Genomic DNA, 24,452 nt, shown 5'->3' with positions numbered 1-24,452 from the left:
GGGGCATAGCTTTAAATTGAGTAGTGAAAGATATAGGACAGATGTCAGAGGTAGTTTCTCTACTCAGAGAGTAGTAAGGGAATGGAATGCTTTGCCTGCAACGGTAGTAGATTTGCCAACTTTAAGTAATTTAATTATCATTGGACAAGCATATGGACGTACATGGAATAGTGTAGGTTAGGTGGGCTTCAGATTGGTATGACAGGTCGGCACAACATCGAGGGCCGAAGGGCCTGTACTGTGCTGTAATGTTCTATGTTCTATGTCCTATGACTAAAATTCATGTTTTTCTCATAGACAACACTGATAGATAAGAAATATCTTCCTAAGGTTAATTCTTTAAGCTTACTATTCATACATTCATTTTCACTTATGAAATAAAGTTGCTACTACCTTAGTTGCCTGTCATGACCGAAGTTGGGACCTGAATGACCAATGGTGCCATCACTTTGGATTGCCATTGATGGGGCCTGAGAGAACATGACAGGACTGCTGAAATGTAATGCCAGGCTCGCAGAGGACAAATTGGGCAGGGAGGTCTGCACCACACATCCAGCATGTATCATTTTAGCATTCTGCAAAAACATTAAAAATGTCTTGTTGAGCAAAAAAATCAAGTCCAAATATTCTGTTCAGCAAATAAAACTATATTTAGTGTGAAATGCATTAAATAATTGTATCAGCAATATCACAGACCTAGATAGGCATCTCTCAAATTTTCATGTGGTGTGTGTGTGTTGTATTTGCACCTAATAATGCTCAGAAAGCTGAATCTTCCAGAAGCTTGTGAATCAGTTCATTTGTGTAATTTGTATAATATAGAATTATACCAAATTTTACAGCGCAGTTAAACTGCTTGTCCCGAGGTCGATGTCAATGTTCATGTTCCAGGCAAACCTCCTCTAACATTTCTGTATCAGTTTATCCCTTGATTCCTTTCTCCTCCATGGGCTTACCTAGTTTTCCCTGACATACATCAATTCTATTCATCTCAAGCACTCTAATATCACCAGCTTAAGCCTCATGAAAAACCAGTGGTGAGTCTAACTCGGGATGACACGGTGGCTCAGTGGTTAGCAATGCTGCCTCACAAGACCAGTGACCTGGGTTTGATTCAGGGTCGGGTAACCGTCTGAGTGGAATCTGCACGTTCTCCGTGCGTGTGTGTGTGTGAGTTTCTGCCAGATGCTCTGATTTCCTCCCACAGTCCAAAGATGCACAGGTTAGGTGGATTGGCCATGCCAAATTACCCATCGTGTTCAGGGATGTGAAGACTAGGTGGATTAGCCATGGGAAATTCAGGGTCACATGGATAGCATTGGGTGGAGGGGAGGCATAGGTCTCGTTGGGATGCTCTTCGAAGGGTTGATGCTGATCCGATGGGCTGAAAGGCCTGCTTCCAAAATGTAGGGATTCTATTCTATTATGTTCCAGACGTTGTAGCCACAGCAACCTGAGTAACAAACAGGAAAGTGGAAAATTTCACTCTGAGACAACTGTACTGGATAGCTCCTGACAATTTGCCTAACATTTTAAGAATGCCGTTCACTGAAGCACCTCATGCAGACTGCACAGGAAGGGGTAAAGGGAAGACAGGGAGTGTAAAAGTTCAAAATTTCAGTGAGACTGACTGCCAAACGCTCCTTGATTTGATCAACCTGAGGAGAGAGAATTCTAGGTTTGAGTGAACGGATGCTCTTAAATAACCTTTTTCATGCCATGTGGAGAAAGATGGCAATAGCTCTTAAAGTCAACTCGCTCATATCCGTAACAACAAATTGCTGACCAAGGCAGACAGTGTAACACTGAATCCTTTTTGTTCCTTGGATTCCCTCTGCATAAGCATATAGCAACAGTGTAAAATCAAAAGCTGTGTAACTAACCCAACAATACTGACACTTACAACAGTGGATTAGAAGAAGCACAAGCTTGGGCAGAATCTGGAGGTGAGTACAGAGGCAGCAACGATGCTATTTAATCAATTTGAAAACAGCATTAATCTCCAGCTAACTCCCTGTAAATTCATTCTGGATGTGACAGTCTGAGGATGGCTTACCTGCTTGGATGATAATTGAGGCTCTTAAATGAGAATTAATGGCAAGTAATTAAGTTAAGTGCCTCATCGTACTGTGATAGATGGTATTTGCCACTCAGGGAAGCCCTAACATACTGTGGAGGTCCTTGTTCAAAGGCACTCAGGGCCTGATTGGGGAGAGGGTGCTGCTGACAGCTAAACTACAGCTTCACCTTCCAAAAACCTTCCCCGACCTTGTCAGTGGTGCCCTCTCCACACCCACCAGCTCACACTGACTCATCTTTCCCCATTGATCCGACAGTGATCCTTAATGAAAGCCCAAATGTATTATTGCAGCAGTCACTATCCCAATGGCGCAGATGGCAATGGAGAATTGTTGCCCTCTGATTGGCTGACAGGAGGGTGAGACATATGCCCTGCTGGGAATGTTCTGGCATGAACAGTCTCTAATGGAGTCCGGAGGCTCAGCGCAGGTCTCTCACTCCCAACTGGGGATTTATTTCTCTCAGGGCTCTCAAAGGTTGCACTGGTGAGGGTGTCACCTCCTCCAGACTGCCATCAATAAACTCCTCAGTTAATATCTTGTAAACTTTACACAGCCACCTTTGCTGACTACATTTATTTGTCTTGGGTTTTTCTCTCCATCTGAACGGACGAATCCTTATAAGGCCGAAGTATAGCAAAATCACCAGGCTAAATGGGTTTATAGTTTTATTGCTTTGTTAAGCCCTAACTTATCACATATCTTTTAGTTTCCCATTCCTAATGAAGAGTCCACCGCAAAGATGGATCTGCTCTGGTGTTTCCAATATTTTATGTGTTCATATTCGAAACAAATACTTTCATTGGTTTGTGACTATACTTGGTTCTATTATGTCGATCCTATTGGTACCTGGAACTGTTTACTGGGGAGATCCCGGTCTTGCGATATAAGACCCATTTGTTGCTGCTTTTGCTGCTGTGATTCTTGAAATTGTAACGGACTCAGGCTGATCGATGCTGGCTGCTGCAACAATAACTGAAAGGAGAAGAAAGAAACATTAAGAAAGATGTTCAACCATTGAGTCATACAGACATACAGCATGGAAACAGTCCCTTCGGTCCAGCCAGTTCATGCTGAACATAATCCCAAACTAAATTGTTCCCCTGCCTGCTCCTGGCCTGTGTCCCTCCAAACCTTTCCTATTCATGTACTTATCCAAATGTCCTTTAAACGTTGTTACTGTATCCGCATTCACCACTTCATCAGGAAGTTCATTCTAGAGACAGGCCACCCTCTGTGTAAAAAAATTGCCTCTATTTCTTTTTTAAATCTCTCTCCTCTCACCTTAAAAATGTGCCCCCAGTCTTGAAATTCCCCATCTTAAGGAAAAGACAACTATCATCAACTCTATCTATACCTCTCATTATTTTATAAACTTCTACCAGGTCTCCTCTCAATCTCCTACGTTCCAGTGCAAAAAGTCCCAGCCTATCCAGCCTTTACTTATAACTGAAGCTTTTCATAACTGGCAACATCCTGGTAAATCTCTTCTGAACCCTCTCCAGCTTAATAGTAGCCTTCCTATAACTGGCCGACCAGAACTGGACAAAGTATTCCAGAATAGGCCTCACCAATGTCCTATACAACCTCAACGTAATGTCCCAACTCCTAAACTCAAAGGACTGAGTAATGAGAACCATATTTTTGTGATTTTTAGATCTGAAATCCTATATGAATTTTCTGTTCCATTTATGAAATGTATCACCACTAACTATCTTGTCCATTTGTAAATGCCTTTAACAACATGGTGATGAGCTGCCTTCTTGAACTACTGCAGCCCATATTGTGTAATCACACCCCACAGTGCTGTTATGGATATTAACAAAAGTCGGCTAAGATGGTAATTATGTCATATTTTTGTAGGGAAAGATTCTAATTTATCAGGTTATACACTTCCTCTGTGTGCCATGAGTAACAGACTCATAAGCCTGTTTCTGTAAAACTGGTTTGCAATTTCATACAGTGTATCATGGTTAAAAAAAAACCCGTCACTCAGAAAGTGAAGCTTTCTACTGTGTTCCTGCAAGATTTGATAATCAACCTGTTCAAAGACACTAGCACACACCTCTGGAGCAGGTGGGACTTGAACCCATTCCTCCTGGGTGTTAGGTAGGGCCATTAACACTGTCACAAATTCCTTCACTACTACTTGATGACTAGAATCAGAAATTTCAATAACATAACTACATTCAATCCAGACACAGTGCCACGCTGAAAATCACAAGAAATTACATATATCACAAGGTACATATTAGGAGTGAGATAGAATACTCTTCACTTGTCTGGATGAGTATGGGAGATAATAAAGCGCAATCACGTATACTTTTGTTTAATATTCTCAACTGAGCCTTCCCACTTTCCTTGCAACTCCCCCTAAAAGTTTTTGAACCTACAAAAGCCTGACAAGAAGCCATTTACTTTTTCTGGGATAGACCTAAATGTCTGCCATAATCCTCCAAAATTCCCTCTGATTTTTTTTCTCAATGTTCCAGCTATGTCCTGAGGCATGAAATTTTATGGGGATCCTTCCACAGCTTTTGGTGAAGCAATCGTCCAAATTTCCTTTGAAGCCTTGTGACTGCAGAGTTCTAAGCTCAAACTTAAGGCTTCACTGTTTTCTTGCTGAGAGCTTGAAATTGGAAATACCCCTGACAGCCCTTTTGGTTCACATCTACAGCTCCTCTTCTGCTTATAGCAGAGTCTATCGTCATCTGCCTGCTGAGCTCAAGATGCATATACTTTCATGCTCTCAGGTCCTACCCCAAGACTTTCTGGAAAATTCCAATAGACAACTTCCCAAAATCCTAGCCAAAGATCCAATCTGAGTTACCCATCCCTATCACAACAGAGGGGTATACTGAGTACAGAAATGGAATACACATTAACTTAATATGAAATTTCAAATTCAAATCTCTTGATTGTGAGGTCAGGATAAATAATAAGGGAAGCTATGCGGGCATGAAAACTGAACTATCTGAAGTGAACAGGGATGCTGGGCTATGGGATACATCAGTAGAAAAGCAGATACAGTAGACATTTCAGATGAGGTGATGATATACTGATAATGTACTAGTCTACTCTGGACTACTAATCCAGGCTAATGTTCACCACCAGCTTCTCAAGGGCAACTAGGGACGGGCAACAATTTCTGGCCCAGCCAGTAAAATCCACATCCTCTGAGAGAATAAAAAATCTCTTCACGGCAGATGATCAAATCTGAATTCAACAAAATTGGGGAATTTAAAAAAGCTAGTCTAATGGCGACCATGTAATCAATGATAGTCAGGGAGAAGAAAAACATCTAGTTCACCTGGGAAGTTGTTCTTGGAAAGCAAATCTGCCATCCTTACCCTGTCTGACCTACAAGTGACGTGAAACCCACAATGTGGTCAAATTTTGACTGTCCTCTCGATTGGTGTTAACAGGTCACTCAGTTCAAGCATAATCAGGGTAGGGCAGAAAATGCTGGCCTTCACAATGACAACCACATTCCATGACAGAACAAAGGAATAAAATGTTCCTACTATATGAAGAAAATTTCAAAAGGAAGGGCAGTTAAGGAGTTAAGAAGAAGTTAAGGAAAATGTCAAACTTCAGAGAAGAAAATCATATAATCACACAAAGATGATTGACCAGAAAATAAAGAGTGGCAGAGATAACCATAAGATAGAGAAATAGACTATTCATCACATTGAGTCTGTTTGCCATCCAATGAAATAATGGCTGATTTGATAATTTTCAATGCCACTTTCCTGCTGTTTCCTCATAAGCCTTGAATCCGTTACTGATGCAAAATTGATCTCAGCTTTGAGTATACTTCACAACCCAGGCTATGTAGCCCTCTGGTGTAATGAAATCCACAGTTCATCACCTTCTGAGACATGGTCTAACTGGGCAACTCCTTATTCTGAGTTTATGCCCTCTTGCCCTTGACTCTTTAACAACCCCGTTGAGTCCTGTAGGAATTTTGTATGTTTCAGTGAGGTCTTCTCTCGTTCCATTAGAGTCCAGTGAGTACAGGCCCATGCCACTCAGCCTCACTTCATACATCAACCCTCCATACCTAAGATCAGCCTGGGGTGACTTCTCTGGACTGCCTCCAATGTCAATATATATTTCCTTACACAAGGGAACTGAAACTGTTCACAGTACTCCAGGCGTGGTCTAACTTGGGCTTGCATAGTCTTTGCAAAATGCTTTTCTTTATTCACCTGTGGGATGTGGGTGTCATTGGCTGGACAACACATATTTCCCACCACTGGTTGTCCTTGAGAAGGTGGTGGTGAGCTGCTGTCTTGAACCACTACAGTCCACATACTGTAGGTTGACCCACAATGCACTTATGGAGGGAATTCCAGGATTTTGACCCAATGACAGTGAATGAGTGGTGATATGTTTCCAAGTCAGGACGGTTAGTGGTTTGGGAGGAACTTACAGGTGTTGGTGTTCCCATGTATCTTCTGAACTTATACACGAGGTGAAAGTGGTTGTGGCTTTGGAAGGTTTTATCTGAGAATTGTTGGTGAATTTCTGCAGTACATTTTGTAGATAGTACACACTGCTGGTACTGGAGGGTGGTGGAGGGAATGGATGCTTGCGGATATGGTATTAATCAAGTGCGCTGCTTTGTCCTGGATGGTGTCAAGTATTGCTGGAACTGCACCCATTGAGGTAAGTAGGGAGCATTCCATCACAGTCCTGACTTGTGCTTTATAGATGGTGGGCAGATTTTGAGGAGTCAGGCGGTGAATTACTCACTGCAGGATTCCCCACCTCTGACCTTCTTTTGTAGCCCCTTTGTTTATGTGGCATGTCCAGTTGAGTTTCGGGTCAATGATAACCCCAAGGACGTTGATAGTGGGGATTCAGTGATGACAACACCATTGAATGTCAAGGTATGCTGGTCAGATTGTCTCTTGACAATCAGATTGGAGATGGTCATTGCCTGGCATCTGTGTGGCACGAATTGGACAGTTTCCTGTAAATGTCCGGATGGCATTTTGTTAGTAATTTGTTGTAAACGTCCTGAGTGTGACTTTTAGATTGCTTAAATTGACACACCACATTTTAATGCTTTACCTTTACCCGCATAAACACAACAGCACCAGTTCATCTGAGGCTCCAGCAAGAAACCTGTATTTCTGTAGCTAGATATTTCAAGGTCAAACTCTCAGAAAGTCAGCGTCACTCTTCCTGACAGTTTATTTGACGGTTTAGGACATAGTACATAGAACAGTACAGCATATTCAGTCACATTATTTTCAACAGAAACAGGATGCTGAAGCACCTGAGAAACTCCACTCACACAGAAATTATTCTTCAAAGTTATTAATATTATTTTGCTTTCTCTTTCAGAATTTAGGCAAAAAAATGGATCTTGAAGTAGAGGAAAGGGCTGAATACCTTTTGGACTATAAAATTAAACCCTGAAACATCCCATCTTTTAACGATTTGCCAATATGTTTCAGCATTTGTTGTTTATTCTTACCTGCAAATTTGAGTCATCCACCATGCACAGTTGTTCCTGAATTTTTTGTAGTTCTTCTTGCTGCCATGTGATATTTGCTTGGAGAATGCGTGTACGTTGTTCAAGCTGATCCTTGAGAGACTGAATCACGTCAAACTGTGCTGGGAACTGGTATGAATAACAACAGGCAATATTACAAATGCTGAGCAGTAAATTCAATACAGCTAACGTGAACAGTCGTGCCGAAATGCAATTATCAATCTAAATATAATAATCAAGCATCACGTATGTAATGCAAGACCTTTCCTTCAGAACTATTCATACTTAATTAAAGTTTTCTACCATTCAGAGTTGTGTAAATGAAAAACAGGGTAGATTAGCCTTTCAAAATCAGGAAATCAACTTAAGGATCATTCCAGATTATTAGCCGAAACACTGTTGAGTGTAATGGGGGAAGCAGTTATTATTCCCTATTTTGACTGAGGAAGACGGTTAATTTGTTGTAAAGTAGGTTGGATAGTTAATTAGTGGTTATCAGGGCAGGAACAGAAACAGATCTGAGAAAGGGCAGGCTGAATTTCAGTACCTCGTTACTGTAACTGCCATTAAATGTCAATGATGCCAGGACCAGTGTGCCAAGTGTTCCACAGGAGATGCAGAGAGTACTATATTATAGGCACACCTGAAGTATGGCCAGTACAAACTGTAACCAGTGCAGGGAAAGGCTTAATTATCTTCTTTAGTCAGATCATCAGGATAAGCCTTGTGTGAGTATTCAACATCCAGAAGACACACTAGCTGAGGAGCCTGGGGTGTGAGCTGTTTCTGAACTTGGGAGAAGTATGCGTCCTGCAAAAGGTGGGGCAAGGAGTACCCTCATCATCCTCGGTAACTGTCTAAGTCCTTGGTTGGTGCTATCAGTTGTGAAGGGAGTGCTGTCCAAGTGGGTTCTGTCATATATAGCTGTCCATGAGATTAACCACCATCTCAATGGAGCCCAATGGCATGCTCATTGTCAGTCGTGGTGTACAGATGCTTTCACTTGTCATGTCTCTGTGGTTCCATCCCGGGGTCACATAAAGGATAAGTCATTACTGTTATCAACTCAGTTCAGAACAATAACATTTAAGAAGAAAGATATATATATTCCCACCAACTGACGAAAAGATTTCGTGTCTTATGACATTTTTTTTTAAAAGCAAGCTAAAAATCAACAAGGAGCAAACATCACTTAATAAACAACTATTATGCCAAAGTACAAAACATAAAATTGAAAACTAATAACTCATGCAAACATATGTCAAGAACCATTTGTATGTTATATTATGTTCACAGCAGATATGTAGTCTTGTAGCTTAATCTCACTCTTCCTGATTTTTCAGCAACCTCCCTTCTTCCTGACACACCAGGACAAATGTTCTAGGGCTTTTCGAAAGCCTCTTCAAAATAATGTCTTCCAGCAGCAAGGCCCACTCTAGCAACCCCTTGGCCATAAACTTTCCATGAGTTCCATCCCTTCGAAGAGGAAATTAGTTCTCCTCGGCATGCAACTTGATGGTTAATGTTCCTCTTGGTTTGTAAAAATTGTGACTGTCTTAAAACATTTTTTAGAAGTAACAACAGAAGTTACATGCACACATGTGCATTAGCTACAAAACACAAAGACATTTCTCCAAACATTCTTGTTTCTGTAGAAAAAAATGTTGCAGCACCATTTGCAGTTCCAAGTGACCCACATACATTCTTTTAAGAAGACCACCTGCATCAATGAAAACCATTTGTCCTTTCCAGCCTAAACCATTTTCATTTGCCAGGGATGCCATGGGTCATGAACAGCTCTGTAGTTGCTTAGCTTGATTTTCTCAACAAGCACTGCACCCAGTAATGTGAACCATAACCTCATTGCTCATTTTTGGTCAACAGAGTACTTCTCTTGCCTTCCCTAGATTAAATTTAATTTATTAAACCTTGCATGGATGCACCTCAGCATTTCTTTGCATCTTTTTCGGGATAATGACTCCAGTTTCTTTATAAATTATGCCATCCTATGCGACACTTGATGTTTGAATGCTCAATACTTGTGTAAGAAGTGTGCTTCTGATGGTGTCAACCCATTCTTTAAGTTTTTGGTAGCACTTGAATGGTTTCATCTAATTGCTCAGTTTGCACGATCTGTGAGATGCATGTTTGTCAGATTCAATACCTTTGCCGTGTTGATGACTTGCAGAGCATATAATGATGCACTCAATGCACTTTACACTCTTTACATTCTACGCTAATGTCATCAACTCTTTCAAAGACAGTTCAACATGTCAAAAGGTAGCCTGCTTCCCTTGCTTGATCCTCATTTCCCAAATGTATCATTGCAAGCTACATAATATTCTTTGCAGAGCTTTGAAGCAACAGGAACATTTTAGGAAAGGTACTTTGAATCGGCTTTGAAATGGTCAGATTTCATTATCAACTTGTCTCTTCTAAACCTGAGGGTAATATTGTTCAGTGAGTGGTCTAGATACAAATGAAATTGACTGTTCTTGCTGCATGAGAGTTTCACAAATCCTGTTTGACATCGCACTACAGCGTGACTTGGTCATTGACATTAGAGTACCTTAGCATTGCTGCTGTCAATGCTAGTTGTTTGATGTGAGTGAAAACTGTTTCTTGTTCTGTGCCCGGTAAAATGGAACATTCCTTTGCAATGAACTTCTGAGAAAAGTTCACACTTTGACAACAAATTGGACAAGAATTCAGCTATCTAAAATCCTCCAAGTGATTCAACTACCTTCATGTCTGCTTATCGCTGCATCTCTCCTGCAAGTCACACTTTATGAAGATCAGGGCAAAATTCTTTCACAATCAGTTAATGAACAACGTAATTGACGTCAGCCATCTTCCCTTGCAGTGTTTCCTTGTGCAGCTTCAGGCTTGTCTGATGACCTGTCTCTAGTGGTCTCACTAGACACTGATCATGGTTTGTGATGGCTTTTTCCATTGTATCTCCAAATTCATAGACAACAGGACATTGAATCCCTACAGTGTGGAAACAGGCCCTTTGGCCCAACAAATCCATGCTGAACCTCAGAGTATCCCACCCAGGCCCATCCCTCTACAACCCACCTAACCTAAACATCCCTGAACACTGTGGGCAATTTAGCATGGCCAATCCACCTAACGTGCACAGCTTTGGACTGTGGGAGGAAACCGGAGCACCCGGAGGAATCCCACGCAGACGCAGGGAGAATGTGCAAACTCCAGACAGACATTCGCCTGAGGCTGGAATCGAACCTGGGTCCCTGGGGTTGTGAGGCAGCAATGCGAACCATTGTGCCACTGTGCCATCCTATCTGCTATCACATCCATTCATTGATCATCTCTTACTGTTTGCTTTAATATTCCTCCAGTGGATGAAAATTACCAAATGACATACACAACCATCTCTATCTTTCAAATGATGTCTTTGCACTGAAGATAAGTTGTGACAAATTTCTTCAATGGTCAATCCAATTACGCCTGGAAGCCTGTCCCTTGATCTTTTCTGCTTGTGATACTAGGAGAATAACATTCTCTTCATTGCCTGAGCAAGCAATCATCACTGCCCCTACAATGTGCGTACAGTGAAGGCAGCTGTGTGCCACTACCTCTGAGAAATTCTCCCTTCTATAGTGCTCACCAAATATCTTGGGATGGTCATAACTGATGCTGTGCTGCTCTCTCCAAGCACTTGTTCTGCACGCGGCCCAGTGTGCAGGCTGTGCAAAATGTTGAGATGGTCCTCTGTGAGCTCTCCATGAATTGCCTAACAAGTTTAATTGATTGTATTTGTGAAAGGCATGGTTTCTTGGGGTTGGCCTTGCCCAAGCCTGATGGAATGTAACAATAGGAAAACAGAATCTGGCCAGTATCTCTATTTTCAGCGCCTGACCAAAGAATGGAAATTTTCAGCCATTAATTTAAACAAAACCATGCTGGATTTCTTTAAGTCTGTGTGTCTGCAGCTAAGGAATTGTAGCTGATACAAGCCTTTTAAAGAGAAAATTGAAATAGGAAATTAAAGGTATACTGGCATTCCATTGTGATATATCACTAAGTGCAATCACATTTTAAAAAAGGACATTTAGATCCTGCCCATATACAGGTTAGTTAATCCACAAAGGAATTGAAGAAATAAACCCAAAAAGTTACAGAATGAAGGAACTAATAGGTGGTGGAGTAACAGCTCAGGAAGAGGCAGGGAGCACGTAACTTGCCTACTTTCACAATAACAAGGTCAAGGCAGAGAATAAAGCAAGCAGCTTGATAATCAAGCAAGAAGTCAAATAAATAATTTTAAAATTCTAAATTTGAAAGTATCATTACCCATGCTTTGTTAATTCCTGCTTGTCTCATTTGTCAATTTGTTTGAAGATTCTGAACCAGGTTTTAGGGAAACGGAAGGACATATATTCATAGAAGTACAGCTATTTTCTAACCTGTGCCATGGATGCGGGCTGACTGACCACAGTAGCCTGGGGCAGCAACTCCTGTGACAGTAGATCAATAGATGGCTCCGACATTAAAGAAGACTGCAAAAGAAAGGTTACAATTGGCTTTGTTTTTCACAACTGAGCAAGAAGTGACCAGAATGTGCCAGAGCATTCCACTGTTACAGCATTCATCTATTTCATCCAATATAGTGAAGAATTCCTATTGAAGTCAATCTGTGTCAAAAGCAGAGAGTAGTTTGCAGGAAAGCATTAATTGACAGTCGTGAATCTCAAATAATTATTTGTGAACTGATAGATAAATATAGGATTTCTGTAACAGAAATCAATACTATAGAGACAATAAAAGATTAATAATTTTCAATACTAAGTTTAGGCTTATAGTCTCATTATTCTGAAACCACGGCCATTTAAAAATAAATTTTGTGATTACAGTGTGTCTGTGTAATTTGATATATATAAGCGTATATACAAATATATGCATTAGGAGCATGTGTAGGCCGCTCGGCCCTTTAATCCTCTTGCACTAATCAATATGATTATGGCTTCTCTGATTACTCCACACTTCAACTATGCCGATTCCCTTTTGCCGACCTGTTTATCGAGAATTTATTTTCCATTGCCTTAGAATACTGAAAGACTTTGCTTCCACTGTCTTTTGAAGGAGTAAATTCCAAAGACTCATGACACTCAGTGAGAAAATCTTAAAAATTATGCCCTGATTCTAACTTGTGGTCAGAATTAGGTGAGTGAGGGCATTGGTGATCAGCAAACTTCCCTAATTTTGGCAAAATGTAGCCAGGGACATTTTAAACCTCAGACCATCATCCGTGTTAGTCAGTGGCGCAAATGCAGTAGCACCATCTTCTGGATGGGAGCACAGATGTCAAGTGGTATGAGGTCACTGGCAAGTAGCAAAAGAAGAGTTGGTGGCACTTGTGTAAACTGTGAGGTGGGAATTTCAGGAGGCAACAAAACATTTAAACTTTTCTTGTGGAATCTAACACTCCTTCTCCTGGCCCCAAAGGTAATGCTAAAAAAAATTCTTAGTCAATGGAGGTGCTGATACATTTTTAACCATGAATTCAGCAAAAAATCTCTAACTGTGCAAACTCCTCCAACACTGCAGCAATTTAACTTTGGTGATTTTAAAATGATCTCGTCTTGTGACAATGGATTTATCATTAATTACCAGTAATTCATCAGCATGTAAGTGACTACGTTATAGAAAATCCTTACCTGGTTGCTGGTGGGTGGATGCTGCTGAATTCCTATATCTTGTTGTACTGTTGCTTTTGTCTGCAAGGATGGAGCACTGGTCTCTGAGAGTAGTTTGCTTTGTGTTGCTGAGAAAGAAATTTGAATTTATAGAGATGGCCACAATTTCTACAAGCTACAACACAGAATTTCTAATTGAGCAGAACCAGATTAATACATTGATTATAGATATTCAATAATTAATTGGGGGGGGGAGGGAGAATCCATGTAAGAAAAGCATCATGATCACCTATTTGAAGCATTTTACAAATTTTACTTCATGGATATTTTCTGAAGGTGTAGGCAGCTAACATTGCAAAATGGAAAAGTTAATCCTTAAGGTTTCCAAAGTCAACATGAAAAAAGAAGACACCTACATGCAGATTCTGACACCGAGGTATGAGATGATTTGTGTGAACTCCGAGATGAAGAAGAAGGTGATGGACTGCCAGGGAGCACTTCGACATGTTGCTGCGTTTCAATTCTTAAATTGTGTCCCTGTACGGATCAATAACAGTAGAATATATGACAGGTATGTGCAAATCATTATTTTCCAATATGCTACCTGCAATATTAACTGTGATTGTTTTCAATACGTTCACAAATAATATTAAATGAATTTTACAATGGCCTTCATAAATGGCCACAGAATCTTTCACAATAACAGGCATTTAAAGCATTCCCAGAACTGCGAATAGATTAATTTTTCTTATTACCTTAAGCAATGAAGAACCAACAACTTCTGCAGAGCTATCATCCAAACCGATGTCTTTTCGACGCTGGGCTCGAACTTCTGCATAGCTGCAGTGATTTTGTAAGAAATCAATGAAAAGAAAAGAAAACTCAATGAAAATGAGTCTGAATAAACATATAACTTGGATTCTGGAATTATTATACAAATCACAACTTATTCTATCAAATCAAGAGACTCATTGATTGTTTTACAATCGGAAACCACGGGTTTTTATCACAGTGCTACCTATCATTGAGGCTGATAATTCCATTCAGCAAGCAGACATGGAAGGCAAAGTAGAAGGAACACATTCTTTTGTGTTGAAGGCTCAGAATCAACTGATGTACCACAGTCTCAGAGGCTGCTCTCTCACTGGAGAGAGATGACTGTTAGTGTGGTTAACTTGTGAGCCCCCCCAAGCCTCAGGCAAGGAGTCAGGTTGGGAAAGCAGCACTTCAGGACACCTCAGCTGGTACAAGAATTGAACCTCTGTTGTTGCCATCACTGTATGTAACAGATCAGCCATCCAGCCAACTCAGCTAACCAGTGCTGAATGCTCGCTGGCTACATGCAAACTGCATTCCATTGTGCTAGTACCAACACACAGTCTGAGACAAGAAAAACATAGAGGAAAAATATCAAGAAAATATTCTAATTAACAAGTTACTAAATAAGCATTTATGACAGATTTCGTCTAGTGCTCTGGTTAATTTGAGCAATTTCACCAGGCTGTATTTACTGATAAGCTACCGTGAAAAAAAAAAGCGCCCAGAATCAGGTGTCCTTAAACATCAAAAGCCAAGACACAGACTGCTTGCTGTGGAACTAACTCTGTGTTATGCATCTCTAACTTTCAATGTTATGTCAGTACAATGATATCTGCTATACTGGAAGATGGTAGTATGGTTTTGCTGTTACTCACTTTGCAAAGTGAATACTCCTTACATTTTTGGTGTACAATCTTGCTAAGTAAGTTTTCTAATTAAAACTGTAATTAGGTCTAATTGTAGGTTTTTGGTTATTTTGACCCCATGTTATGAATAATTTCAATATTATCAATAATTATTTTATAAATAATGACCAAGTATAGGCATTTACTCTGGTCTCTGTGTTTGAATTGATTTGATGTGATTTACTGTCATATCTACCAATGTACAGTGAAAAGCTTTGTTTGCGACCAGCACAGGCAGAGATATTGTTAGGGATATTGTAATCATAGTTTCCCTATGTTCAACATCTCCACCAAATTTAAAGAATTATACAAAAGTAATTGATAGGCAACTTTGCTGGAAATATCAAAAACGTCTCCCTGCTTATGGTGTTTCTTAGACGTAACACCCAAAGGAAATTTTCTCCACTATTATTACACCTTCCAGTCAATGAACTTTTTCCTACCTCACTAATGTGTGTGTGCACACAATAAACTCTGGCTTGGAGTTCCATTGATGGTAGGTAATGTAGTAGCGGGTCTGGAGCCAGATCCACTGTTGTCCTTTAGTAAGAAACCGATAACAGCAAGACTTCCCTTTACCAAATTGCATCACTGTAAAATCAAAAAGCATGTCTACATATTTTTATCATGTCATTATCGTGCACAAATACAAAAAAAAATTTAAAAGCTGTGTCTTTTTTAAGATAACTTGTAGAATTGTTTAGCACTGTATTTTGGTGATATATTGGCCACAGCTGAATCAGGACATACATGAAGGCAATAAAAAAGGGATATGAGATTGACAACATTGGTAGGTGAGAGAAAGGTGGAGTATCTGATGGTTAGGCATAAGTCCTGAGTGCCAAGGAATGTAGCTGGCTAAATAATGACGGTGTTGCGCATTAAACTGTGCGACAGATAAAAGAATAAGTCATGTGAAAATGTCTTCCCTGACTTTGATCACTATCTTTGTGGCATGTTACAATGTCCTTGGGTCCAGAATCCATGAGTTGACCTACCATTCACTGTGCCAGAATCAAAGCAGCAGAATGTGGGAGCAGGAACAGAAATCTCAAATGGGAGAAGCATTTGGGTGGCACAGTGGCTCAGTGATTAGCACTGCAGCCTCACAGCGCCAGGGACCCGGGTTCGATTCCAGCCTCGGGTGTCTGTCTGTGCGGAGTTTGCTCATTCTCCCCGTGTCTGCGTGGGTTTTCTCCGGGTGCTCCGATTTACTCCCACAGTCCAGAGATGTGCAGGCTAGGTGGATCGGCCATGCTAAATTGCCCGTAGTGTTCAGGGGTGTGTGGATTATAGGGGGATGGGTCTGGGTGGGATGCTTCAAGGGGCAGTGTGGACTTGTTGGGCCGAAGGGCCTGTTTCACACTGTAGGGAATCTAATCTAATCTAATCACCTGTTCTCATTCTTTATGAGAGTGGCCCAAGTGACCCCTGGTCTTTCTTCCCAGCTGCATTATTAAAGCACCCAGCGTCACAATGGTCAGTCAGGGTTCTTCTTTGTGCCGTAGCACTCAATTGCAAGAACTTCCACTGCAACACAATTTTTCCCAACTTCCTGTTAAACAACAGTCTATCTTTAGGGAAAAGCAAGTAACATCTTTCACATTGCTGGCACATCCTGCTGAGGGCACAGCTCATTGGGAGCTTTCTGTTGAGGAAAACAGCAGTGGATGTGTAGGAATATGCACCATAATCATTCAGAAGTAGATACATTCTGTGTTTTACCCACATTCATCTGAATTAGGACAGATTTTGGCCTTACTGTCCAAAGTCAAGGTGAATGAATCTCCTTACTGCAAATTTTGGGTCTCTCTCAATAAAACATTTTTGTACGATCATAGGGACAGAAGGAATCATTTCCTAAAGGATACTGGTGACCCCAAAAGGCCTTATGGCAAATTTCATTTTTTATAATTGTACCCTTTCTTTATTTCTGGTAAATTTAACTGATTTAACTTCTGAAACTGCTAATGTGGAATTTATAGTTAAATTCTTTGGACTGTTCATCCAATCCGTTAATCTACGCTGTAGGATTCAGTTTATGTTTCAATTATTAGTCATAGTTTGGCAGCGCATTTGGTAAGAGAATGGGTTATTAACATTATATTCTGTTTCATTGCAGTTACTTAAAAAACCCTAAAAGACATATGTGGTCCTTGTCTTTGAAAGCGTGCATTCCTGTGTACTGCATGTGCCTATGCCCTAGGATCAAATAAACAAACACTACAACTCGCTTTTATGGCCCAAACTAATCTGGATTTAGACTACTGTATGAAGATGCTAAGAGATAAAATGAATTTTATACAAAGACACAGCTATATCCTACATTTATTTTAGGTTTTGTGTAACAAGCCCACATCTGACTTTGGGTTAAGTTCTGTAATCCATTATGGTTATTTTGGGCTTTACATATTTTGCTGTATGTTGTAATACCATTTTGTTACCTCAATGTTAACACATTTTAATGCAGTGATAAGATTTAATCTGACCTGACTTGATGAGGATTCTTGTGACCTTGTTTCTCTAGAGAACAAAAGAAGACTTCTCAAAGTGTAATTTTAGTTAGTTTAGTAAATGTTTCTTTTAATTAAGCTATAATGACTGTCTTCAGAATTTTACAAGGAATTTCAACCTTTCTTCACATTCAAGTACATTGCTGTGTAATTAACAAGGAAAGACCCAAAACAATATCGCTAAATTAAACATAACGATAATCAAGGTAAAGGACGGCAACTTCTGCAATTTACAAGCTCAGACTCCAGTTCCACGTGATCGGACGTCACTGTGACATCATCCTTCCACAGAGGCTAAGTAGCTATTCTCAGAGTAAAACTATAGTTGTCCCTTTACTCGCACGAAAGGAAATAGATTTTACATCTTTAGCGTTATACAATCAGAGAGTTTTATAGCAATGAAAGAGGACCTTTGCCCCAATGACAGCTGATCTAAGAATCCCATCTGTGAGAACATTCTTTTGAGTAAGTATGGTCCCTCACCAACTGATAGTTTATTTTCTGAGAATCCAGTGTATATTAGATTTGTATGGCTTTCAGGCCAATCTTAAAGTGAGGCCCTTATTGTTTTCAATTGAGACAATTTTAATATCTTTGGAGTAGTCTGTCAGCAAAAGAGACTCGATTTGGCAGTTGCTATAGTGAAGAAATATCAGCTAAACATTAATATTTTGGATGTATATTACATATATTTTGTTTCAATCCCAGTCAATAGTGCGAACATAAAGCATTTTCCACAATTTTCTTTCTCCTTTAATAAAGCAGACTTCATTTGATAATTGATGGTAAGTAGCGTTAAACAATATGGTGTACATTATTACAGTTATTGTTATTCACTTTGAAATGAAAAATATAGAAGTAATAAATCAGATGTTGTTTTTATTGACCACAAAATTACTTCTTGAGTGTTAATTTTAATGCATCTCACTTTAAGGTGTTATATATAGTCTAAAAACATTTATAGTACGTAGATCTGGAATTTTTAAAAAATTAATATTTATCAGCTACAATCAACTTTACAGAGGAAAAGTCAGTACAGAATGCTTTCATATTGTAAAGAAAATATTGTTCAAATATTGTTTAAATTAAGCATTCTAGAGAAAATTTACTAATGCTTCTTGCTCGTGATGGGATTGCACTTAAAAGCAGCATTCCTTTGGAGTTCAAGACTCTCTGACCAGCATTCCTTGTTAATGTGACTCCTCACTGGAAGTCTGAGATTGATGAAAATAGACGTAATTCAACAAAAACTAAGATGAATAAGATTGCTTGCAGTTAATTAAGAGGATGTGATTCATTCTGACTCAGGAGTTTTCAAATACATTTTTACTCAACTCTATATGTTAAGCCTATTTACAATGTTTTAAAAATTCTCTAGTCCATTTTTAGATGAGTTACATTATTTTCTGTTCCAACAGATTAAGTCCAAATATTTTTGAAAATTCTGAGCATTTTTCTCCCCCGAATGGTACGTACATTGCTGATGGCACCTGGCTAGCTGCTCCAGATCATCCACATGGTAATAATCATAACCTGATGTACCAAGGACTTCAAAAGGCAAATAACCAATGATCGGTGGAGCCCTGCAGTTAGAAAGAATATTTAACTACAAAATGCAAGCAGAACTTACTTGCAACTACTAAACTGTTTGTATAGAAAACACAAATGCCTGAAAATGAACTAAATAAACTTAATTTACCAAAGTGAACCTCGACACAATGGTTTGAATTTTCACAAGGTTGAACAAACCTGGTTGCCCAGATCCAGAAATCCTACTCCCATTTTCACTGATTCAATCTTCATCCAGTAGTGATGGTGGGGGCAAGGCAATAGGATGAATGGGTTAAAGCAAACAGACCACAACACCTCATATTCACCACGGACGTCCAGTCCCTGTACACCTGCATTCCGCACGGAGATGGCCTCAAGGCCCTCCGCTTCTTCCTGTCCCGCAGGCCCGACCAGGCCCCCTCCACCGACACTCTCATCCGCCTAGCTGAACTCGTCCTCACACTCAACAACTTCTCTTTTGACTCCTCCCACTTCCTACAGACTAAGGGGGTGGCCATGGGCACCCGCATGGGCCCCAGCTATGCCTGCCTCTTTGTAGGTTACGTGGAACAGTCCCTCTTCCGCACCTACACAGGCCCCAAACCCCACCTCTTCCTCCGGTACATTGATGACTGTATCGGCGCCGCCTCTTGCTCCCCAGAGGAGCTCGAACAGTTCATCCACTTCACCAACACCTTCCACCCCAACCTTCAGTTCACCTGGGCCATCTCCAGCACATCCCTCACCTTCCTGGACCTCTCAGTCTCCATCTCAGGCAACCAGCTTGTAACTGATGTCCATTTCAAGCCCACCGACTCCCACAGCTACCTAGAATACACCTCCTCCCACCCACCCTCCTGCAAAAATTCCATCCCCTATTCCCAATTCCTCCGCCTCCGCCGCATCTGCTCCCACGATAAGACATTCCACTCCCGCACATCCCAGATGTCCAAGTTCTTTCAGGACCGCAACTTTCCCCCCACGGTGATTGAGAACGCCCTTGACCGCGTCTCCCGCATTTCCCGCGACACATCCCTCACACCCCGCCCCCGCCACAACCGCCCCAAGAGGATCCCCCTCGTTCTCACACACCACCCTACCAACCTCCGGATACAACGCATTATCCTCCGACACTTCCGCCATTTACAATCCGACCCCACCACCCAAGACATTTTTCCATCCCCTCCCCTGTCTGCTTTCCGGAGAGACCACTCTCTCCGTGACTCCCTTGTTCGCTCCACACTGCCCTCCAACCCCACCACACCCGGCACCTTCCCCTGCAACCGCAGGAAATGCTACACTTGTCCCCACACCTCCTCCCTCACCCCCATCCCAGGCCCCAAGATGACATTCCACATTAAGCAGAGGTTCACCTGCACATCTGCCAATGTGGTATACTGCATCCACTGTACCCGGTGCGGCTTCCTCTACATTGGGGAAACCAAGCGGAGGCTTGGGGACCGCTTTGCAGAACACCTCCGCTCAGTTCGCAAAAAACAACTGCACCTCCCAGTCGCAAACCATTTCCACTCCCCCTCCCATTCTCTTGATGACATGTCCATCATGGGCCTCCTGCACTGCCACAATGATGCCACCCGAAGGTTGCAGGAACAGCAATTCATATTCCGCCTGGGAACCCTGCAGCCATATGGTATCAATGTGGACTTCACCAGTTTCAAAATCTCCCCTTCCCCTACTGCATCCCTAAACCAGCCCAGTTCATCCCCTCCCCCCACTGCACCACACAACCAGCCCAGCTCTTCCCCCCCACCCACTGCATCCCAAAACCAGTCCAACCTGTCTCTGCCTCCCTAACCGGTTCTTCCTCTCACCCATCCCTTCCTCCCACCCCAAGCCGCACCCCCATCTACCTACTAACCTCATCCCACCTCCGTGAACTGTCCGTCTTCCCTGGACTGACCTATCCCCTCCCTACCTCCCCACCTACACCCTCTCCACCTATCTTCTTTACTCTCCATCTTCGGTCCGCCTCCCCCTCTCTCCCTATTTATTCCAGTTCCCTCCCCCCATCCCCCTCTCTGATGAAGGGTCTAGGCCCGAAACGTCAGCTTTTGTGCTCCTGAGATGCTGCTTGGCCTGCTGTGTTCATCCAGCCTCACATTTTATTATCTTGGAATCTCCAGCATCTGCAGTTCCCATTATCTCAGACCACAATTTTGCTGGAGTGAGGTCTGTTTCCTAAAATGTGTGATGTACAATTTTTAAAGAGTAGGCCTGGTTTTGTGTAAAAGGGAGTTCATGTCTGTGAAATTGCCAAGCTGTCACATTATTTGAATCGCCACTTTTTTTTTTAAAAGCCTGAATTGTCTCTAAATTGAAAAACAATCAGTGCTTCAGAGTTTGATAGTAGTTTGTTGGCATAAGACTGAGCGTGATCCTTATAGTGTTCTTACTTTTTGACTGCTTCCACACCAATAATTATCACTTTGGATGGGGAAGGCTGTAATTTCAGAGTATGATTAACAGCTTTGCACGGTTACCGAGGGATTAGCTGCATTTTATGTGGGGATATGAATGTTTGTTTTTATAAGAGGCTGGGAACGTGAAGAGGTTTAAATATATTGAATGGTCTTTTATCAACAAGAGCTTTTCTTTGATATAGTGAATTCTGTAACTAATACTTAGGACTTTGTTTTATTTTCATCTAAGCATGGCACCTGAAGTTGACCTTTGGATGTGCTTGGTGATTTGGCATGGAAGATGTAAGGGTGGGTGGAGGGAGTTTAGGGGCATAGGTTGACATAGAAGATATAAGGTGCCATGAGGGTGGGTTTGGCTTGAGTTGGCATGGACAGGGTGTGAGTGGGACAAGGGTTGTGAGAGTTAGAGTCCTAACTGCTTTGATTAAAACATTTAAATGGCCTGTCTCAGCACCCATCAGACACCAAGGTCACCTCAGAACTACGCCCCTCACCCCAGCAAGTATTCCTTTCCCATAGAATAAAGATTCAGCCAGTCAGAACTGTTTCTCCTGAGGCTGGGAAATTTCAGAATGCTGGTATATGCCCCAGGAATGAAAATTTGATGATTCAGCAAATAAAACTGGGACAAAGTAACAAATTCTCTTACATTAGCACAACCATAAGTTATTTAAATAAGAATCGCACATAGATAGACAAACCAAAATTAAAAAGAAAAGTTTGATAAGTTGTGAACATTTTGATATAGTACATAGAAAGTCTTTATTTCTTCACCTACTCAAGACTTTTTGTAAAATCCCAATTAATTGCAATTAAGCAGAAATTGCCATTCCTTGTTTATTGCATGATATCCAAGTAGGATGTGGCAGGAATGATCTGCGAAATTTATTATGAATATAATTTTGTTGGTTTTTGAAGGTAAGAAAACACTTGAAGAAATGTACTCAGATAGCAATGGATTAGGCATATATTCTTCATAGTTTAATATGCATGTATTCATATACATTGGACAGGCTGTTGATGTCCACTTTATCTCAGATTGCAGTGCTCAAAGTGGAGTCTTAATTCTACTACTAGGATTGATGCAAACTCTTTCAAGTGGTACAGAATGCTGAAGTGAAGCACTGCAGCCGTATTCCTAGCCAAAAGGATCATCTTTAATGTCAACATATACACTGCTCTTTAATGCTTTCTGCAGGCATAACTGTATCTCTCATAAGAAACTGACTGCAGGAGACTGCTGTCATTATGGACTCCAGTTTTCTTGCCTTTGGTCTGTGGATGTTCAGATTTCCAGTTCTATAAGAAAGATTTTCTTAGCAGCCTGCTCGAGAATAGTGGCGAACTCTCATTACGGGCTGGATAAGATTGCTTGAAGCGTGTTGTTATAACTAAAGTGAAGCAGGGTCAAATATATTGATGTTTCTATTCTTCCATCTACTTGCTAAGGAACAAACCTCATCCCAGTGAAGTGAAAGACACAATTGCCATCAAAGTGAGCTGAAACCTTGTAAGTGAGGAAACCATGATATTATTAAAGAATTTGCAGATCACAGAGCAAAGGCTGGTTGACAAAATAATAATATTCCCTTAGTGTTGCCCTTAGAGATGCTGAAACATACTGCATTCATTTTCCCAGTATCCAGCACTATTCACATTTGTTCCGATTTGAACATTATGAGGAATTAACCACAGAGATAGTGGCATTATAAAAACAAAATCATTGGACAACAGCAAAGTCACTGATAAAGATAAGGAATAAGCATCTCTTGACATCACATATTTATATATTTTTCCCATTAATGAATTGTGGACCATTCTCAACAATTTAGGAGCAAACTACTGCAGACACTGGAATCTGTGCTGGAAACAACAAATGCTAGAGATCACAGCAGGTCAGGTACCGTCCATTAGGAGACAGCAAGCTAACACTTTGAGTCTAGATGACTCTTAATCAGTGACAAAACTCAACAATTTGTCTGATCTAACAGAAAAAAATGGGCATCCTACCACTTACTAATTAGAAAATTGCATGTGTGCTGCCGATGATTTCAAAAATGTGTTGTTTTTTCTGTTATAAGAAAATCTTCCTATACAACTGGAAATCTGAACACCCACAGACCAAATGCAAGAAGACTGGAGTCCACATTGGGTGAGATTTCCTGCAAGCAGCATGTGATCGGAAATTGTCCCTATATAAGTTGTCAGGATTCTCTTCTTTTGGGTGAGTGCTGGACTAGAAGGGTAGCTTGATCAGGACAGAGATGAGGAGAATCTGTTTCTCTTAGAGTTTCTTGTGTCTTTGGGGTTCTCAGCAGGCTTGAGAGGCTTAATGGTCTACTCCTGCTTCCATTTCATAAATTCATATATACGTATGATCGTATGTTTTCAGCTTATGGCCACATTTCACAAGTCAGATCCCAGAATGAAAGCCAGATTGATAGATCACAAATCCTATTTTTGCAGTTTGTTACCATATTGGTTAAGCACTGAACATATTCACACAAGGCAGCCAGAGTTGCTTTACCACTAAACACATGTTTATTACACAAAAGAAAACAAACAAAGCTATATATATGTGTGTCAATTTGAAAAGAACTTAACATAAACAGCAACAAAAAACATTCAACATATTATCCCAACAATATCCTTTACAGATAATTGCTCCAAGAGAAATACTACTTCTTTCCTAACTCTTTAAATTCTTACTTCACCGATTCTGGTGTTCTTTCTCGAACTGTTGCAACAGTTCTAAGGTTTCTTTCTACTTCTGATGCTTTGGATTTCTGTTCAGTTCTGACAGGCAAAGAGATTTCTACAAACTGTAAAATGTTGAGATTCTACAAACCTAACAAACTACACTTCTGCTAGGATGAAATTTATCTCCTGAACTAAAATCCTTATTCTTCTGCTCGGATTAAATAGAAGTCTGATTTTTTTGAAAGTGAACTCAATCTAAACTACTAATGATCCCTGATC

At 40.8% G+C, this 24,452-nt stretch overlaps 1 protein-coding gene across 10 annotated transcripts in view; it reads right to left on the bottom strand.

Annotated features, from left to right (window-relative positions):
* The window catches only part of LOC125453276 (neuronal PAS domain-containing protein 2-like), a 160,333-nt gene that overhangs the window by 28,891 nt on the left and 106,990 nt on the right, over positions 1-24,452 (bottom strand). For 9 of the 10 annotated variants that reach the window (XM_048532621.2, XM_059646594.1, XM_048532627.2 and 6 more), the window contains 9 exons: positions 18,958-19,064; positions 15,412-15,559; positions 14,000-14,084; positions 13,661-13,781; positions 13,266-13,372; positions 12,015-12,107; positions 7,567-7,713; positions 2,928-3,053; positions 394-575 (listed from right to left, as the gene is read on the bottom strand). In XM_048532621.2, the coding sequence (XP_048388578.2) occupies positions 394-575; positions 2,928-3,053; positions 7,567-7,713; positions 12,015-12,107; positions 13,266-13,372; positions 13,661-13,781; positions 14,000-14,084; positions 15,412-15,559; positions 18,958-19,064 (1,116 nt within the window). The remainder of the gene's footprint in view (positions 1-393; positions 576-2,927; positions 3,054-7,566; positions 7,714-12,014; positions 12,108-13,265; positions 13,373-13,660; positions 13,782-13,999; positions 14,085-15,411; positions 15,560-18,957; positions 19,065-24,452) is intronic. The other variant, XR_009445845.1, reaches the window with a different exon arrangement.

This window comes from Stegostoma tigrinum, chromosome 6 (assembly GCF_030684315.1).
Source record: "Stegostoma tigrinum isolate sSteTig4 chromosome 6, sSteTig4.hap1, whole genome shotgun sequence".
Classification (NCBI taxonomy): Eukaryota; Metazoa; Chordata; class Chondrichthyes; order Orectolobiformes; family Stegostomatidae; genus Stegostoma; species Stegostoma tigrinum.
The sequence above is the reverse complement of the archived record's forward strand: the minus strand, read 5'-3'. Positions and strand labels throughout refer to the sequence as shown.